This window comes from Panthera pardus, unplaced genomic scaffold (genome assembly GCF_024362965.1).
Source record: "Panthera pardus isolate Hobbes unplaced genomic scaffold, ASM2436296v1 HiC_scaffold_6, whole genome shotgun sequence".
Lineage (NCBI taxonomy): Eukaryota > Metazoa > Chordata > Mammalia > Carnivora > Felidae > Panthera > Panthera pardus.
Window position 1 is genome coordinate 10,177,571 of NW_026526991.1, and position 19,484 is coordinate 10,197,054.

Genomic DNA, 19,484 nt, shown 5'->3' on the forward strand with positions numbered 1-19,484 from the left:
AGGCAGGAGAGGGCACACGCGTCCGGAGGGAGTCCCGGCACCACCGCCCTCCCCCCACCCCCACCCGCCCCTAGCCCAGGGGTCACCTTCTCAAACAGCAGGTCGCTGAGGGACTGGGCAAACTCTCCATCCTCCATGAGCAGGAAGTGCCGCAGGGCCTCAAAGTGCGCCTCCAGGCCGAGCTCCACGAAGTAGTAGTCCACGGCGGCCTTGTTCACCAAGGAGACGCTGGCGGGCGGGAGGGCGGGGCCTAGAGTCAGGTGCAGGGCGGGGCCGCCCGGGGGCGGGGCCACCTGGGGACAGGGCGCCCAGGGGCAGGGGCAGGGTGGGGGCGGGGCCAGCCGGGGGCGGGGCCGCGGCTCAGGTGCAGGGCGAGGCCTTCCGTAGGGAGGGCACTCACTGCGCGGCCAGCGGCGCCGTGATGGAGTGCTTCATGAGCACGGGCAGCGGCAGCAGCTCGCTGAGCTCCACCGCCGTCTCATCCGCATCCGACCGGACCCGGGGTTCCTCGGGGAGGGAGAAGGCCCGCGGAAGCCCGTGGTGTAGCAGGTGGGCGACAGGAGGCTCTGCTGCAGGACGGCACGCTGCTGTCAAGCCGCGAGGCCAGTCCCGCCGGGCTTCCGCCTACCCACCTGCCCACGTGGCTGGCCACTCACACATGGCCTCGTAGCTGTCCGGGTATTGCTCCAGGCGGTACTGCTCCGCCAGGCCCGTCAGGTAGGCCTGCTCCCGGCCCCAGCGCTGGGCCGCAGCCTCCTCCTCACCAAGGCCAGGGCTGCTCCCGGTAGCCACGCCTTCCTAGAAGGACCAGGCCTCAAGGAACCCGCCCCTTCCTTGCACGGAAGAGGAAAGAAAGGGGGAGGGGGTCTCCCCAACATGCTGCCCCATCCTGGAAGGCCAAAGCCCTCACTGCCCATGCCAGGATGGGGGGAGTGGGGGCGGGAAGAGGCGGCACGGCTTACTCCCCTGACCCTTGACCCCCAACCATGTCCGCCCTGACCTGTGAGCTTGAAGGGTGGCTTGGAGAGAGGTCCTCAGTGTCCCCACTTCTCCCTGGTCCTGAGCAACACAAGTTGGGCAGGAGGGAGTATCAGGGTCAAGTGCATCCTACAAGGTGGCTCCCCCCGAGTCCCCAGGGCCGCAGACTTCTTGCCCTTCCTCCTTGCCCCAAACCCCTCTCGGGCCCACAGGTGCCACCCATGATAGGACAGCCGTGGGGGCCCCACTGACCTGGCTCCTCAGGGATACCGTCTCCCAGAGCCCCAGATGCAGCCACGGCAGACAGCGAAGCCTGGTCACTCGCCTCCCCACTGCCAGAGCTGACCACGTGACTACAGGAACCATCTGAGGCCCTGTCTGCAGGCCGCCGTGGCTCATGCCCCCCGACAGGGCTCTGTGCTCCCAGGCTGAGGCCTGACTGGGACTCATGGTCAGTGGGGCTCTGGTAGGGCGTGGGTGTATCGGGCTGGTCTTCCCCAGAGAGTGCATCCAGCACCACACGGGACTGAGACACGTGTCCGTGGACGTTCCATCGTGGTCGGGAGGGGGCCACGTCGCAGACATTCTCTCCCACCTTGATGCTGGCGTCAGACACGTGTCCGTGGACGTTCCATCGTGGCCGGGAGGGGGCCACGTCGCACACATTCTCTCCCACCTTGATGCTGGCGTCAGACACGTGTCCGTGGACGTTCCATCGTGGCCGGGAGGGGGCCACGTCGCACACATTCTCTCCCACCTTGATGCTGGCGTCAGACACGTGTCCGTGGACGTTCCATCGTGGCCGGGAGGGGGCCACGTCGCACACATTCTCTCCCACCTTGATGCTGGCGTCAGACACGTGTCCGTGGACGTTCCATCGTGGCCGGGAGGGGGCCACGTCGCACACATTCTCTCCCACCTTGATGCTGGCGTCAGACACGTGTCCGTGGACGTTCCATCGTGGCCGGGAGGGGGCCACGTCGCACACATTCTCTCCCACCTTGATGCTGGCGTCAGACACGTGTCCGTGGACGTTCCATCGTGGCCGGGAGGGGGCCACGTCGCACACATTCTCTCCCACCTTGATGCTGGCGTCAGACACGTGTCCGTGGACGTTCCATCGTGGTCGGGAGGGGGCCACGTCGCACACATTCTCTCCCACCTTGATGCTGGCGTCAGACACGTGTCCGTGGACGTTCCACTGTGGTCGCGAGGGAGCCATCCCAGAAGCATAACCCCCTGCGGGAATGCTGCCCCCTGGCACATGCCCAAGGAGCTGCCCCATGGCCTGGCTACTCCCTTCCTGGGAGGATCTGAGTCTAGGGGTGTGTGAGTGAGGCACAGCCATTGGCCCATCTGGGACACATGTGTTCTCCAGCTGCATGAGACTGTCCTCCCACAACTGCTGCCCCTCATTACTCGAGCCACCTCCTACAGTCTGGAGAGACGCTGGGGAAGCCAAGGTGACCACAGCCGGCCTCAGGATAGTTCTGAAATCATACTCCTGTGGCCCAGAGGGCTCCGTGCCCGCCACTTCAGACACAGCAGAGGGAGGCAGGTCTGAGCCGATGGTCTGCAGCGCCTCCTCCAGGATGGGGGCCACACCAACGTGCTCAGCCTCTCCAGCCTCCCGGGCTGTGGGCAGGAAGTCTTGGATACCGAGGCCCTCGGAAAATGGCCCCGGCCTGTCCACCCGCTCTGGCTGCGGGCCACAGACCGCCGCCACCAGAGGCCGGGGGAGCTGCGGTGTCTGGGTGCTCGCGCAATCATAAGCAGCCACGTGCCGCCCTGCATACCCAGAGTCACAGGTGCCGCCTCCGGCTAAGTGCTCGGGGCCTGGAGACGAAGCCTGAAACAGAAGTGGGTGTTGGTCCCTCCAGCCATCCGGCTCCGTCCCCCGAGCTCAGTTCTGCAAGCAGCACCAGAGCTCACCAGGTGGGGAAGTGTCGGGACGAGCCAGGCCCAGCACCCACTGTGCCCCCAGGGCAGCGCACACCAGGGCATCCGGCTCACAGAGCCCCCTGCTGCACCCCCGACGCCTGCCCCCAGCCCCTCACCTGGGAGTGTGCACCAGGGAGGACGGCTGGGGCCTCCAAGGACTTCTCGGACACGTCCTTCAGCATCTCCTGAAATTCAACCACCAGGGTGGGCATCCAGCCCACTCAAGCTAACCCCGAGCCTCAGCGCCCTCGCCCACCGCCCACCACCCCCGTGGCGCGGAGACGAGAAGAGGCTCGTGCCGCACTCTCTCGCAGCCTGGGCCTAAGGGAGCCACGGCCCCGTCTGTGTCGTCTGAGGGCAGGACGCTCACGTTCCACTCTTGGCACCTCTGAGCAAAGGATGCGAGTTACCGCCCCTCCCCCAGAACACAGGCCTGTGTGCCACCTCGGGGGCTCCGAGTCCCCCAAAGCCCGGGGGAGGGGCTCCACCGGAAACCACAGGGATACCCGAGTGCGCTTCTCATCTTCTACGAGGAAACGCAGCCGCGCGCCTGCCAGTCTGTGCCTCTGGATCTTCCACAGCGCCTTCTGCTCTCGACGAGCCGCTTCTGCAGACAACTTGCTGTAATGGTCCACCAGCGCCTGCCTGAAGCCACGCCCAGAGATGTTGCCACAGTCACCCGGTGCTGTCCAGCTGGTGCCCGGGAGGCTAGGATGGCTCACGGCAGAGGCCCTTGGCGGGCAGTCTGCACTGCTGGCACCCTCCCGGGCCAGCAGCTGCTCCCTCCGGCACCCCCACGGCCCCCGTGGGGGCCTCGCCGGGCAGGTCTTTCTGCCCAGAAGACTGGGAGCCCGGGTGGGCAGGCCCCCGCCAGGGCTCAGCAGATGACTGCTGAACAAATGCCAGAATGAGCCCTATGCAGCCGCAGCCGGAAGCAAAAGGCCGGCAGGGGGCCCGGGGGGTGGAAATGAGCCCTACGAGGCCCGAAGCGAAAGGACAGGCAGGGGGCCTGGGCTGCCAGGCCTCTCTTCCCGAGCTGCACAAAAGGTGCCTTCCCGATCTGCCGGTGCCAAATGCAGAGAACTCGGGACAAATCGAGAGGTACACAGCAGCAAAGCCCAAAGCTCCCACGTCGCTCCTGGTGATCTGGGCCCTCTCACCACAAGCACCCGGGTTCAGACCTGGGCTGGCTCATTCCCACCTGGCGGCCCCAGACCAGGGGCACAGCCTTTCTGCTACAAACAGGACAACAACATCCACCCACCCACCAGGATCCAGGCGCACACACAGACGCATGCTCCATCACCAGTATCCCAGGTCAGGACCCGAGACAGACGACAAGCAGCAAGTGACGGTGCCCCACAGAGGTGCCGCCGGGAGACACCAGGGACACAGGGGAGGGCAGGACAAGTTAATGGCACCAAAGCAAGATAAGCAGTCAGTTCAGGGGGACATTCTGCGTTCAGACTCCTACTCTCCCTACCTGGGAGATCTTCAAAGGAAAGAGAAGACCATCACAAGACCACCCCAGGAGGATCAGCCCGTGGCGGCCACCTACCTCGCCTTCCTCTCCAGCTGCTCCTCCAGGGCCCTCAGCCTCCTCTCCCTGTCACGGAGCTCTCGGGCATAGCCGAAGTCGCCGTCCGGGTCCTCCTGCCTGGCCGCCCGGCGCCTCTGCACACGGGACCCACACGCGGTCTTGCTGGTCACAGCCAGACTCTGTGGGCCCACACCCACGCTGGGCCCCCCGGCCTACCTCCTGGTCCCTCACAAACTGCTCCTTCAGCCGCTGGAACTGCTCTCGCTTCCGGGCATCCAAGGCCATGCGTTCAGACGTCTGCCGGTCTAGTGGAGATGGGAGAGGCGGTATTAACTGCAGCGGGGAGGAGGGGGGGATGACAGAACCGCAGGGGGAGGCCCCGAACCCCACGCACCACTGAGCGCTCGCAGGACCCTGGATGCCGCCTCCCGGGCCTGGACGATCAATTCTTGTTTGGCGATTTCCATTCGTAATTCCTGAAAAGAGCCATCTGTAAACACCACATCCTAACTCCCTACCTCCTCCCTCCAGGCCGGCCTGGGGGTGGGGGCTGCGCACACCCAGGCCGGCCCCTCCAGCTATGAAGGCGCCCCATCCTGCACAGCAACAAGGCGAGGTAGTCTACGCACCCGCAGAGCAATCCAGGGCCGAGACCCGGGGCCGAGACCCCAGGCCTGTGTGTGCCCACCCTGGAGGGCTCCCCGACAGGGAAGGAGGCCCAGCCCCCTCCCCTCCTCCAGCTCTACCCCCTCCACCTCTACTTGCTCTCTCAGGTCTGCCCACCCCACCACCCTCCCATATCTCCCTGTGGCCACCAGACGCCAGGCCAGAAAGGGCTCTCCATCAGACCCCTCCCCGGGTACACAAAATACTCAAAAGTTCGGGTCAGTACACCAGCCCCTTCCAAGCAGGGGAGGAGCTCACAGAGGCCACCGAGTACAGGAGCCCCGGGTCCTGCTGTCCTGCAGTCACTGCTCAGCCAGTCCCAGAGAAGACAGGACAGAGCCCCTGCCCCGTGCACCCCCCACCCAGGTACCCTACCCGGACAGAGAACACGAGGGCCAGCCTCACCATGTCCCACGCCCCTCCCCATCAGCCCAAGGCCCTTAGAGGGAAGGAGGGGCAAGGAAAGGCCGGCACCTTCTCCTCCTTGCTGATGGAGCTGTGGCGCGCCACCCTCTCCATGCGCCCCACGTAGATGGCACAGTCCCTCTCCACCTCCTTCAGCTCCTCCGGGGAGAAAATCACCGAGATCCGAGGGACAGGGACGTCGGACCAGCAGAGGTAGTGCTACCAAGAGGGAGAACCTGAGGTGAGCCCAGCGACACACAGACCCACAGCCGGCTCCTCCTGTTTCCGGTGACTCGTGGGGACAGCTCGCTTTCTCAGAAACACCTCTTTCGACCAAGGGGCACAGCTCCAGGGCCATCACAGACGGGCTGTGGGGGGTCTCTGCCCGGGGCCAAGGCTGCCCTGCGGCACAGGCCATCCTGCCTCCCAGGAACAACCCTCTGGAAGCTGTGAAGACTGCAATCCCCTCAGCCTCCCTCACTGGGAGGAGCGTGGGCCGTGGACACGGCACTCACACACCGCGGTCGGCCCAGACGCCACTGCTGGCCGCCCCCGAGGCCCGGCCCTCCCCATGTCCGGGCAGCTCCATTTTCTCTTGGCCCAGCGCAGGAGGGGCCCCGTTAGCCACAGGCTGAGCCTGGCCCCTCCCCAGCCCCATACAGGCAGCCCGCTTGCCTCCCTGCTCAGACAGCAGCAGCAGCCCCGGCGCAGGGCCTCAGCCCCACGGACGACGGGGAAGCTGCTGTCCGGGCCTCCCCTTTGGAGGAGGCAACCCTGGCAACCCCTTCCTCCCCACCCTCCCAGCCAGGACACGACTCCCTGTGGATGTGGCCCAGCCCTGGCCCGCCTGGGGCAGCTCCCTGTGCAGAGGGACAGAGGGAACCCTTGCCCACCGGGGCGGCACCCCCCCACCCCCGTGCACACAGAGGGAGGAGCCCCCTGCCCCTGAGCCTCTGAATGCCTCGTCTTTCCCTCCTGCCTTTGAACAGAGCTGCTGGTGACACTCGGGGGAAACTGAGGGAGCGGTCACCACAAACTAAGGACAGACGGCCAGGTCTCAGGGGACGGGGAGCAAGAGCACAAGAGGGGGTGGGGGGGCTCACCCGGGGGCAGCAGAGCTTCAGCAGGTTGATGGTCTTCCCGCAGACATACACGTCGTGTGCGATGTGCTTCAGGAACACGGGGACACAGTCCTCCACCTCTTTGGAAATGAGCACGTAGCCGTGGGTCCAGTAAAACTTATCTGGATGTGGGACAGGACACACGGCTGGCCGCTGTCAGGCACCGGCCCTGAGCCACCTGACGGCAGAGGCCCAGCCCAGCAACCCGCAGCCGCCTACCTCTGAAGCCCAGGTACTCGTGGTTCACCTGGATCATGAACTCGCCGTAAGTATCGCGGAAGAGCCCGCTGTAGACCCAGTCGTGAATGAACCTGCCGGGGTGGGGGGCAGTGAGGCGGCGGTCTGCCCGGCGAGCTGCGGTCCCCTCCTCACACCGCCCCCCCCGCCCCGCCCCGCACCCAGCAGCTGCCCGACGAGAGGCCGCGGTCACACAGGCGCGTGGACAGAGCGGGGGCCGCACCTCGTGTAGGGCTCACAGCTGGTCTGCAGCAGGGACAGCAGCACCGGGTAGTGTTCGTTACTGCAGTTGTCCAGGGCCTCCTGGTACAGGTAGGACAGCAGCCTCACCCCCTGGAGACAGCAGGGGAGGGGGCTCAGCGCACGCCCCACCAAGGGGCCTGCCTTCGGCCGCCTCCCCAGTCCCGGATCCCACAGGGCCACCGCTCAGTTAAGAGTGCACAACTCACGGTCGGGAACTCGGCCCTCGGTCCCCCGCCGCCCACACCACAGAGCTCGGCCAGGTACCTGGACACACGGACGGGCCCGAGTGAGGCCAGGCAAGAGACACACAAGGCCCCTAGGCCCGTGACACCTCAGCAAACGTGTCCCAGGCCCACTTCCGCCGGCCTCCATGCTCCAGCTACAAGAGCACCTGTACTTCGAGGACCCAGGTTCAGGGTTGCTGCCTGACCCCTCCCTGGACACCCCATGCATCTCCACCTCCTCGCCAGGCCCGGGGGAGACTCAGAGCTGCCCGGGCTCCACGACCCCTCCCCTACACTTGCAGCACCCCCACTGCCTCGCCCAGGCGGCCACCTCTCTAGCCTGGATGACTGGCGGGACCCCTCCCGGGTCCCTCACCCTCTCTGCCCTCTCTGCCCTGCAGCAGTCTGTGCTCCACAGGACACCCTCCAGGTGCCCCCAGATTCCTGCCTCCCTCACTGCACCCCGCCTCCAACCCTGCTTCCTGGAAGGCTTCCTCTCCCACCGAACCTCCCCCTCAGCACCCCTAGGCCTTTATGTTCCCTTCTCCAGATGGCACCTGCCACTGACACTCTGCCTGGTGCTTGCTAGCTGGCCCCCGAGTGCCAGGAGCCAGGTCTGCAGGAACCCCGTGTGCCCTTCAGGCAGGAGCCCCCAGCCCTAGACAGGGCCTGCCGTGGCGAGCCACCAACAGATACACAGCACGTGGCACCCGGTGACACAGTACCCAGTGCATTCATATGGGCGAGGGCCGTCCAGACACGGACCGGGAGGGCTGTTCGCAAAGCCAGTCCCCCACCTGCCCCCACGCTCAGCCGCCGTGCTGAGGCTCACCTGAGCTGCCGGCCCAGTTTCTTGAAGAGAAAGCCGATGGTGAGGAGGCTCAGGGTGGGTGGAGTGGAGAGAACGCAAGCCCGGTAATACTGTAGGTACCTCCTCAGGCCGCTGGTGAAGGCCTGTTGGGCAAGGAGGCTGGGAGGAGGGTGGCCAGGCCCCTGGACGTGGCCGCCAAGCTCAGAATGTGAAAGGACGCACTGGGGCCGGGAAAGGCTTGCCTTCCATCCCCCAAGCCTGCAGCTCCATGTTCCAAGGAACAGGCACCTATGGGTCATGCCCAGACACCCCAGCCGCGCCAGGAAACCCCACGGGGACGCAGGTGCCACCTCGAGAGGGTTTCTGGCTGCTCAAACCACTAGGGTGGTGGCAGCACACGCGTCCTGGGCCCTGGGCCCTGGCCCTAGCTCAGCAGCCGTCTTCACAGGAGGTCTGCATGGAACGCTCTGGAACAAGAGTCAGTCCACCCACCCGTCACGTCCCACAACCCCCATGCAGTCCCTCCTGTCTTCGTCAGTTTCCTTCTTACTGCCACGGGCCCAGCCTGCGCCGTCTAAAACCCGAGCCTCATCGCATCGCCCAGTAACACTGCTGCAGGGCCCCACGTGAAGGAACCCGTGCGGCCCAGCCCCCGTGGGCCCCAGCGCTCTGCCTCCTTGTCTCAGCCTCCCCGTTGCTCTTCACTCAGTTCTCCCCAGACGCCCTGCTCCCCTGCTCCGTCTGGATGCCTGCTGTCCCCGGGCAGGGGGGAGCTCTGCCCAGCCTGGAGGCGGCCCGGTCGGCCCCGGCTCCTGGAACTTCGCCTCAAGGGAGGACCTTGTGTCAGTCATTGGGCGACTCCTTGAGGACCGGTGGGGACCAGGCAGCATGTACCCACCCCAAACAGCTCAGGCCCCCCAAATGCTGGCCATACCTCTAGCCCATGGCCCACAGTTAAGTGACAGATGAGCTGAAACATAATCACTGGGGACCCCGTTCCTCAAGAGTCACTACCGGGTTTCAGGCATTACCAAGGGAGGCACGAGGTTTGGTCTCAGTGCTCCCGGGGCAGAATCTGTGAGGCTCTCTCCCAGAATTTGTCATAGCTGTCAGGACGGTCTGACAGCCATGAGACTCAGGCCTGTACCTGGAGCACGAGGCCCTTGCTGCATGAAGAGTCCAGTAGAGGCTGCAGGGAGAACTGGCTCAGGCGTGCGTAGTGTGTCCCACACTCGGCCACCTCTGACAGCAGGCTGCTGATGCTCTCGGGGGACGCTCCCGACACGTGGACACCCCGCCTCACCATGAAGGTCTGAGCTGGCTGGACAGGGCAGAGCAGAGGAGAGGCTACTGAGGTCGGGCACCACGTCCCCTTGCACCCACGCACCCAGCCACAGAGCTGCCCGGCGTCCCCGGACCGGGTGCCCCAAACCAACACACCAAAAGTAAGAGCCGAAAGCCAAGAGCAGACGGTCAGAAAGCACAGCCCTCTGTCCCACCCCGAGTACTGAACACACGCAGAAACACAACAGCATCCTTCCTCACCGACCACACTGAGAAAGACGACGTGTCCAGGAGGTCAAGCCAACCGTGGACAAGGGTGTGGGGACACGAGTGACCTCCCACACTCCCCGAGAGGCCCACACAACAATGTCCTCGGGGGCAGAAGCTTTAAAACAGTGCTTGCCGTTCGATCTAATGACTGACTCCAAGGGACGTGTCCCAAGGAAATGATGGATGGTTGCTGCTGAGCTGCGCCCTGCAATGACAGTGAGAGCCACAGAGGCCAGCCCCCCTCAGCACCGGCACCTGGCGGGCAGCAGAAGGGCAACAAGCAAGCCGGCGGCCCACACCCGAGTGAAGGCATCATTCCCACCAACCCAGGACCTCCCAGCAGGTTAAGGCGGTAAATGTTTTGTGTATCTTATCACAGTTTAAAGAAAACAGTGACAACAAACCACCCTCCCAACTACAGAAAAGCCCAGGACCAGATGATTCTACCAAACAAAGAACTGACACTAACTATTCTCAAACTCTTCCAAAAACTGAAGAGAGGGGAATGCTTCCTAATTCTAGGCAGCCAGTACTACCCTGCTTCCAAAGAAAGATAAAGACAGTACAAGGAGGGAAACTACAGGCCAACATCCCTTGTGAGCAGAAATGCCAACATCTTGGATAAAATACTAACAAATCAAATCCAGCACCATATTAATACGTGGTTCAACCTATAAAAATCCATCAGTTAGGTCTTTGCTGAGGGTCACACTGAGCTGTGAGCTGCTTCAGAGCTATCTTTAGAAGTCAGCCCCGTGGCAGAAAACATCAAGACCCAAGATCAAGAACTACCAGTCTGCCCCTACCTTTTTAAGTTTATTTATCGGGGGCGGGGGAATGGAGGGAGACAGAATCTCAAGCAGGCTCCGTGCTGTCAGCACAGAGCCCGATACAGGGATCACACCCAAGAACCGTGAGATCATGACCTGAGCTGAAACCAGGAGTCAGACACTTAACCGACTGAGCCACCCAGGTGCCCCCCCATTCCCCTGACTGCCCTTGTTGACAGCTGCTTTCCCCAACCAGAACCAGACCAGGAACCGTGGGCAGAACTATCTGGATTTCATGACTGCTGGCGGAAGTGATGTCTGTGGTCAGATGGTGACAAGTCTCTCTGTCCCTGTCCCGGGTGTCAGCCCAGGACGATCACTGGGCAGAAGGCATGTTTCCTGGGAAGATTGGAACTGGCACCACCCACCTCTCCTCCATCTACCTCCCAGGGTGGTGAAGGGGCACCTGTGTACGTGGTGACTCCCACCCTGGGATCCTGAATCATGGCTTAAGTAACAACAAATACTCGTTAAAGAAGTGAAGTGAAAAAAAAAAAAAAAAAAAAAAAAAAAAAAAATCAATGCAATAGGCTGCATTAAAAGAAAAAAAAAATACGATTATCTCAATTGATATAAAAAAAGTGTTTGACAAAATCCAACACACTCTCATGATGAACACACTCAGTAAATTAGGAAATATAGGGAACTTCCTCAACACAATAAAGCCCACGTACAGAAACCCCCACAGCTGACAGCACACTCAACGATGGCAAGTTTTTTCCCCCAGGACAAGGCAAGTGGCAAGGATGCCTGCTTTCGCCACTTCTGTTTAAAATAGCACTGGAAGTCCTAGCCAGAGCAATGAGGCAAGAGAAAGAAATAAAAGGTATCCAAGCTGGAAAAGAAGAAGTTATCTATTTGCAGAGAATAGGACCTTTAAAAAAAACTCTTTTAATTAAAAAAAAAAAATTCTTTTTTAATGTTTGTTTCTTTTTGAGAGGGAGAGAGACAGAGTGCAAGTGGGGGCAGGCCAGACAGAGAGGGAGACACAGAACCCGAAGCGGGTTCCAGGGTCTGAGCCGTCGGCACAGAGCCCGTCGCGGGGCTTGAATCCACAAACTGTGAGATCATGACCTGAGGTGAAGTCAAACACTTAGCCAACTGAGCCACCCAGGCACCCCAATGATGGGATCTCATATACGGGGAACCCTAAAGAACTCCAACCCTGACACGCAAAACACATCAGAACTAATGAACGTATTCAGCAAAGTGGCAGTCTACAAAACCAGTTACTTCTATATACTAGCAATGAAACATCTGGGGTGTCTGGGTGGCTCAGTCGGTTAAACGTCTGACTCTTGATTTCGGCTCAGGTCATGACCTCGCAGTGAGTTTGAGCCCTGTGTCAGGCTCTGTGCTGCCAGCATGGAGCCTGCTTGGGATTCTCTCTCCCTCTCTCTCTGTCCCACCCCTGCTCTCCTGCTGTAAGTAAATAAATACACAGTTAAAAAAAAAAAAAAAAGATACAGAAAGGCTGGATACCGTAAGTCTGCAGAATAACGTGTACAAAAGGCTTGATGTTTGTAAATACATTTGTTTACTCTACAAGTGCTCGGCAAGAGGCAAAAAGGATGCCCTAGGCCCCGCCCACCAGCAAGGAGCTGCCAAGAGCCCTGGGTAAAGCCAACGACAAGGTCTCCAAATGGCATGGCCCCCTCCTGCCGGGCAGGTGCTCCTGGAGGCTGAGTCTGCACCTATCTGAGCCCAGGGAAGGCTCAGAGGGCCCCTTGACACTTCTTAAGGCTAGGCAGGGAAATGGGGCGCACACTTCTACTGTTTCACCACTAGCAATAAACGTCTCACTTTTGTTCAGTTTTACAAGGATGTTAATAAAGAAACACTGTTTGGGACTGAAAAGAGAAGACGGTCTCCATGATCTCCGGGCAGGCCACGGAGCCGGCTTCCAGCCACCCCCAGCACCCAAAGGTTCGCACATGAGGCCGCCTGCTTCCTGCAGGGGCCCCCTTCTACCCCGTAGAGCGCCAGGCGGACGGCAGGCCGTCGACACCATGTTGGTGCGGTCGCGGCGTGCCGGCGCGCCCTTACCTGGCAGAGGGAGAATGTGGTAGACACGACCCCGATCAGGACATTCAGTGCGTCTTTCACCAGTTCACACTCCTTCACCAGGACAGGCTGCGGGGCCTGCAGGAGGCCCCCGCCCAGCACCTGTAGCTCCCCTTGGCGGAGCCTGCAGAACCTGTCGAAGGTGTCCCTTCCCGCCTCGGTGAGGTAGGGCTCCTCCTTGTGGCCGGGGGGGCTGTGGGAGAGACGGAGGAGGGGGCACTGAGCAGGCGAGGCGACACGCGCACCTTAGCTGCACGAACAGGAGGCAGGAGAGAGGGGGACTCCCAACAGTAAGACCAGGTGTGAAACCGAAGCAGCAGCAAACACCCCCACCCGCCCAGTGCCCAAGGGGCACCCGGAGGCCCTCAGGGTGACAGTCACAAGGTATCTGCATGTTAAGAATAAGCACAATGTTCACGGCAGCATTATTCACACCCCAAGTGTCCACGGACAGATGAACGGATTAACAAAACATGGCCTGTCCATAAAATGGGGACCATCCGGACTTGGAAAGGACACTGTGACAGACACTACAGCATGGAGGAACCCTGAAGACACCCCGCTAAGTTGCCTGATCCAGGTACAAAACTGTATCCTTAAAATGCTTAAGATGGCAAATTTCACGTCGTGTACACTTTGCCCCCACCCTGGGAAAGGAGTGAAAGAGAGCTTGCTGAACGCGCCAGGCGGCCGGCAGGGGGAGCTCGTGGTCCCCACCACTCCGGGTCAGGGACTCCGGGCAGCGTCTCCCCGGCAGGAGGTGCGGCCAGGCTTCCCACAGGCTTCCTCCTGGGAGGGTGCAGAGCCCAGAGCAGCTGGAGACAGCGAGAGCCCCCTGCCGGGCCCCGGAACGTGTCATCGAGGTTTCCTTTATTCCGTTCCTCAGAGCAAGTCTCACAAACTTTCAGGACATAACAGGTACGTTGGGCCTCGCAGAGGGCGCCTCTGGGCACCAGCAGCTCTGCCTCCACAGGGCCCTTCGCCGGGAACTCACAAACGGTGTCTACACAGCACAGCCATATCGTTCAGAAGCAGCCAAAAAAACCCCAGTATTGCTTTTTAAATATTCCTTTGAAAACTCTCAACCCTTACTGAAAAGCATGAAAGCCTGGTTTTTAAGATCCACCGAAAGAGGCATTTCTTAATAAAGGGAGCTCAGGGAATACAGACCCTTTTAAAACTCTTCTCATTTTTAATACCTAACCAGCTCTTTTCTCCTCCTCTGCAAAAAAAAAAAAAAAAAGTAATTTTAGGTCTAGCATATCAAAAACATATCAGAAAGAGGATCATTTATTCTTCAAAGACAAAAATCATTTCCTGTGGGGGAAGAGCTCCAAGCTACGGGACATTCCCACATCAGCCACGTGTCTGACCACCAGCACGTTTTGATCCCGTCAGGAGGGATATACAAGGTCAGGAACTACACATCTTAGAAGCTGTTAAAGTACAAATGCGTTTTAATCGACAACGCACCATAAACGGATTTTCCCCTCGTTCAGCAAGTATCGGGGAGCAGCCAGGTGGACAAGCCCTCAGGGGCCGGTGCTGCAAAGGAAACAAGGAAGCACCGACTCGGAACCCAGGGCCAGGGAGGGAACAAGAGGCCCTGGGAGCGGCGAGAAAAGGGGAAAGCGTGAGTGGGGCCGGGGGCCGGGAGGACTCCACGGGAGGGCTGGCCCTCGCTCCACACCAGGGGCAGCCACCCGGCGTGGCAGACAGAGCAACGAGGTGCTGGCAGTAGCACGAGCTGCGTGGAGGCGAGAGGGAGGGGCAGGAGGAAGCAGAGAGGCCAGTCCCGAGGCGTCCAGATGGGCAGGTGGGGTGTGGCCAGACCAAGGACATCAGCCCTCACCTCCCAGGGGAAAGAAAAGCCCGAGGAAAGGAAAAACCTCTCAAGTTTCGAAGTCCTTCCAAACGCTCCTCCAGGGAGTCCCTCCGGGCAGGTGTGTGCACGTCTCCCACACCCCCGGCTGCTTCTGCCCCCGCCCTTCCAGGGTCGACCCCAGCACCACCGTGGCCACATGCGCCCCCTTTGGGGATTCAGAGCCAAGGGAGAAAAGCGCGTGAAGGAAAACCTATCCCCACAGGGAACTCAGCCCTTAACATAAAGAAACCGTTGCGCCCAGAACGGGTGGCGGCCACAGAGGAACGGCAGAGAAGCCCGGCAGCAGGGAAGGCGGCCCGGTGCCGGAGCTTGTGGCAGGGTGAGGCACAGAGGAGAGGTCCTCCGGGGTCTCAGTGGACGGGTCACGGCCCTAGGGCTGTCGGGGGACAGAGAGCACCGTCCTAGGGCTGTGGGGGGACAGAGGTCACGGTCCTAGGGCTGTGGAGGGGACAGGGGCCATGGTCCTAGGGCTGTGGGGGGACAGAGGTCACGATCCTAAGGCTGTGGGGGGACAGAGGTCACGGTCCTAGGGCTGTGGGGGGACAGAGGTCACGGTCCTAGGGCTGTGGAGGGGACAGAGAGCACCATCCTAAGGCTGTGGGGGGACAGAGGTCACAGTCCTAAGGCTGTGGGGGGACAGAGGTCACGGTCCTAGGGCTGTGGAGGGGATAGGGGCCACAGCTAGGGCTGTGGGGGTACAGCTGTCACAGTCCTAGGGCTGTGGGGGGACAGAGGTCACAGTCCTAGGGTTGTGGGGGGACAGACGTTACGGTCCTAGGGCTGTGGGGGGACAGACGTCACGGTCCTAGGGCTGTGGAGGGGACAGAGGCCACGGTCCTAAGGCTGTGGGGGGACAGAGGTCACGGTCCTAGGGCTGTCGGGGGACTGGCGGCTCTGTCTCTGGAGGGATAGCACCTTCCCTAGTGCCCACTAGTCTGAACTCAGGGTAGGAAACTAGCTGGTGCCCAGGAACCAAACTGAAACAAGCACCAGAGATTTACCAAATGAGTTTGAGCAGAAGACCTCCAGGGTCAGAAGGTCAGGGGGTCAGGGGATCAGCGGTTGGGGGGTCAGGTTCCCACCAGAACAGGTGAATGTGGGACCCACAACTAGCCGAAGCGTGGCCTGAAGGTCTCCCTGGAGAAGCCACCCATGGTGCACTGAGAGGACAGACTCTTGTCCTGGGGGCTCGGCCAGTCATCCTCACAGGGAAGACCACTGTGGTCAGCGGCCTTTGGGGGACACCAAGGAGATTAAGTGCATTCAGAACAGGGGCGTGGACAGAGTGATCTCCTAAACGGTGACCTAGAAAAGTAGGATAAATGAGATACCACCAAGCAAATGTTTACAAAAGAAAGTGCTAGCTTCTCGGCCCAGTCTTGACACACGTGAAGGGTTAGCAGCCACATTTAGACTCGCTGTGCGCGCACAAGACAGGCCTGAAGCCCTAACAGGAGGTTACAGGACAGGAAATACCACACGACCACTAACACCAGTGGCGCTGAGGGAAGCAGGGAGCTGGCCATCCCTGGAGGAATTGCCTGCGGAGGGACAGATGGCTGCCCAGCAGGAGCCACGCCTGAGCACAACCAGCACCTAAGTGCCCATCCGCAAGCCTGCGGCCATGCTCGGGAGACCCCGCCAGAGCCCAGGGCCGCATCAGAAGGCACTCGATGCCCTGCTAGCCCTGGCTCTTCCCCTCACTGCTCCCCAAACTGGCAGACTACAGAACTGCCAGCAGATGACATGGGAAGAGAAGGTTCCAGGAGTAACTACTGGGAAATGTGTGTCCTCTGTCCCCATCCTGGGAGGACTCAGGAGAGGTCCTGAGTGCAGAGGCCTCTGGACCAGTCGAACCCAGGGACGGAGATGCTGGCCCCAGTCAAGGCAGCACTGTGTGACCGGAACTTATCAGCCAGACAGCAGCACCGTCAGCCCCAGATGTGAAGACCCGTGCACACGAAGAACGCCCCCTCACCGGCACCCTGTGCCTAGGGAGCACCTCTCCCTGACCCTGACCACATAGCCCGCCAGGCTGCCCTTGACACCTCTGGCCGGGAGCCCTCACGGTAAGGACGTAACTCAGCTGCCAACGGACTGTCTGAATTGGAGAAGTCACTGGCACAGGGCAACCTCTGTGGGGCCGGCAGGTCCTTCCCCTCGGCATCTTTCTCACCTCCCGTGACTCGGGCAATTCTATAAAGTAGCCTGACTGAAACTGCCAGGCTCCTAATCCCATTGGAGCCAGGCTACAAAGCCATGCTCACACGTGGGGGGGGGGGGGGGGGGGGTGCATTTCCCGGTTAAAAGCACACGTACCATCCAACTTGTTCCCAGCACCTCCGCTTGCTGGCCTCGTAGGTGAGCACAGCATCCCACAGGTCGATGTCCGGGGTCATGCCTGGTTCAGACTGGGAGTCAGGAGTCAAGTTAGATGCTGACTGGAACCCTTCATCCTCCGACTGATCCACACTCTGAGGAACCTGGAGACCACAGGGAAGAAGGAAACACCACGTATGCCTTTGGGTCTAAATTTCAGCCAAGTGTGATCAGAATTCCAGGACTTTTCCATACACTTCCAGTTACTAATTACAACAAATACCTAGCGGAATATCTCCTCTATTTCTCCCAAGCACGTAGGTACTACACAACATTTTCACTACCACTGAACCATTTAAGGAATTAAACAGATTATCAATTTCCAGGGATGCCTGGGTGGCTCATTCGGTTAAGAATTTGACTTTAGCTCAGGTCATGGTCTCATGGTTCTGGAGTTTGAGCCCTGCGTCAGGCTCTGTGCTGACAGCGTGGAGCCCACTTTGGATCCTCTGTTCCTCCCCTATACGCGCTCTCTCAAAAATAAATAAACGTTGGAGAGAGACAGAGCATGAGCAGGGGAGGGGCAAAGAGAGAGGGAGACAGAATCCGAAGCAGGCTCCAGGCTCCGAGCTGTCAGCACAGAGCCCAACACGGGGCTCGAACCCACGAACCATGAGATCATGACCTGAGCTGAAGTCGGACGCTTAACTGACTGAGCCACCCAGGTGCCCCCAAAATAAGTAAACATTTAAAAAACAGTATCAATTTCCAATTTAATAAGACATATAAGTGTCAACATAACTTACGATAGAATTTTTCATGAAATGCTTCTGATCTGGAAATTCCATTTTGGGGAACCCAGGGAAAAAAAATCACAGTGGACACAAGAAAACGTATGCACGCCAAGATGTTCATGATAGTGAGAATTTCTTGTATCAGGGGAATAACAGTAATGACAGCACATCCACCAGCAACAGAAAACCACAAAACATAAAGGCCAACAATGATTTACTTAATAACGTAGGAAACATCCCACATTGTAGGTGAAAAATACTGCACGTGTAGTACAAACCAGTATTTTGTTCCACGTGGCTACCGAGTGCTCCATGTGGCTGGCACAAGGAGGGACTGACCTGGTTACTTTCTTGTAATTAACCTAAGTGTAACTAGCAACTCTGGAGAACAGAGGAAGCGACCTCCCGCCTCACCTCTTAACAGAGGACTCACAGCCTGCTGCTCGGGTCCGCAGGTGGGCAGAGGTGTCCTTGCCCGCGAAGCGGAAGCCCACTCCAGCAGCCCCGCCTCACCACGGCTCAGCCACCAAGTGACCGGGACGGGAGAACTCTCCTACCTTTACCATGACCCAGGGAAGGTCAAAAGAGGCATTTCCAAATGCCCTGGGAGCTGGAGGCAGGACAGCAAACACTCTACCTTAATGGCTAGTCCAGAGAGGTCTGCGCTGTCAGGCATCGGGGGCAGGTCCAGCCGGACATCCATGTCGTATGTGCGGCTGTGCACGAGGGCACCGAAAAGCGAGACCCGGGTGTCTCTCTCAAACCTGTCGCTGCAAGGGTCACCGTATGAGAAGAGCCCAACGGTGGGCAGGCCAGTGCCTGGTGCCGCCTCCATCACCTGAAGCGCTTTCCGGACCATGTCCTGACATAAGTACTCCTCTCTGGAGATCAAAGACTGAACGTCCATCTCAAACACACTCAGGTCGTAGCAGTCGTAGCCGCTGTAGGGCACGTTTCTCCCAACATGCTTGTTGTTAAAGAAGTAGTCCCGCTTGCGCCGCAGAACCTGAGGGGGCCCGCTGCCCGCCAGCCGGACCAGGAGGTCCAAAACAGACGCCACCTCCGTCAGCGGACAGCCGGGGGCTGCTTGGAGCTCCTCCACAAGCTCCTCCAAACGGTCAGCCTCGGGGCCCAGACCGCCTGCTCTCAGGTCGAAGGACAGCAGGAGGACCTTGTTCTTCACCGGGAGTTTCGAGAGGTCGGCCTGCAACTTGTGAGTCTCCTCTTGAAACAGATTTGTGAAAAGAGCGTTGTAGGCCACCCTCTTGAGGCCCTGCTTGGCCCTCTTGCGGCTCACGCCGCGCTGGCCCAGACGGGCCTTCGCCGCGGGCAGGAGGGCCTCGCACAGGTCGTCGAACAGCTGGGGGACGCTGGCCATGGCCCCGGGGTCGCAGCTCCAGGCTCTGGGGCGGGAAAGCCTCCCAGCCGCGGGAGAGGCTCAGACGGGGCTGAACGCCAGGCGGCCCCCTAAACCCACACCCAGAGGCTCACAACTTGCACTCCCAGGCTCCTGCGCTCCGCGGGCCCGCCGCCCCCCCCCCCCCCCCCCCCCGCCGCCCGCAGCTCGGCAGCGCTCCCGTCCAGCAGCCTTCAACCTTTGGGGGGTCACGGAAGCGTGACAAAGCCCAAGAGCCTGCGCCTGGGCCGGGCACAGGGCACGCGGCCGGCTTCGCACGCCCTGCCGGCGTCCCAGAGGGGCGGAGCGGGCGTGGGGCTGGCGGCGGGCAGCGTCCCCGCACGGGGCTCACCCCGCTAACCGACCGCGGTTCCAGCTCCCGCCACCGCCGCCCCCCGCGCGGCGTCACCGCCCCGCGACCCCGCAAGCGCGCTGGAGCCGGCGCGCCGGAATTGCGTCACCGGGAGGGGCGGGGC

General features: G+C 60.6%; 1 protein-coding gene across 4 annotated transcripts in view; it reads right to left on the reverse strand.

Moving 5' to 3' along the window:
- The window catches only part of TUBGCP6 (tubulin gamma complex associated protein 6), a 30,670-nt gene extending 11,530 nt beyond the window's left edge, over positions 1-19,140 (reverse strand). For all 4 annotated transcript variants that reach the window (XR_008419452.1, XM_053894851.1, XM_053894850.1 and 1 more), the window contains exons 1-20: positions 18,250-19,140; positions 16,819-16,982; positions 12,597-12,807; positions 9,314-9,487; positions 8,188-8,309; positions 7,338-7,395; positions 7,112-7,221; positions 6,871-6,962; positions 6,634-6,773; positions 5,600-5,749; positions 4,854-4,935; positions 4,676-4,764; positions 4,478-4,593; positions 3,426-3,564; positions 3,036-3,104; positions 1,231-2,827; positions 1,001-1,053; positions 657-798; positions 401-569; positions 87-228 (exon numbers count right to left, since the gene is read on the reverse strand). Coding sequence is in view for 3 of the 4 variants with exons in the window: in XM_053894851.1 (XP_053750826.1) it covers positions 87-228; positions 401-569; positions 657-798; positions 1,001-1,053; positions 1,231-2,827; positions 3,036-3,104; positions 3,426-3,564; positions 4,478-4,593; positions 4,676-4,764; positions 4,854-4,935; positions 5,600-5,749; positions 6,634-6,773; positions 6,871-6,962; positions 7,112-7,221; positions 7,338-7,395; positions 8,188-8,309; positions 9,314-9,487; positions 12,597-12,807; positions 16,819-16,982; positions 18,250-18,990 (4,560 nt within the window). In the remaining variant the exon portion in view is untranslated. The remainder of the gene's footprint in view (positions 1-86; positions 229-400; positions 570-656; positions 799-1,000; positions 1,054-1,230; positions 2,828-3,035; positions 3,105-3,425; positions 3,565-4,477; positions 4,594-4,675; positions 4,765-4,853; positions 4,936-5,599; positions 5,750-6,633; positions 6,774-6,870; positions 6,963-7,111; positions 7,222-7,337; positions 7,396-8,187; positions 8,310-9,313; positions 9,488-12,596; positions 12,808-16,818; positions 16,983-18,249) is intronic.
- Between the last annotated feature and the right edge of the window lie 344 nt (positions 19,141-19,484).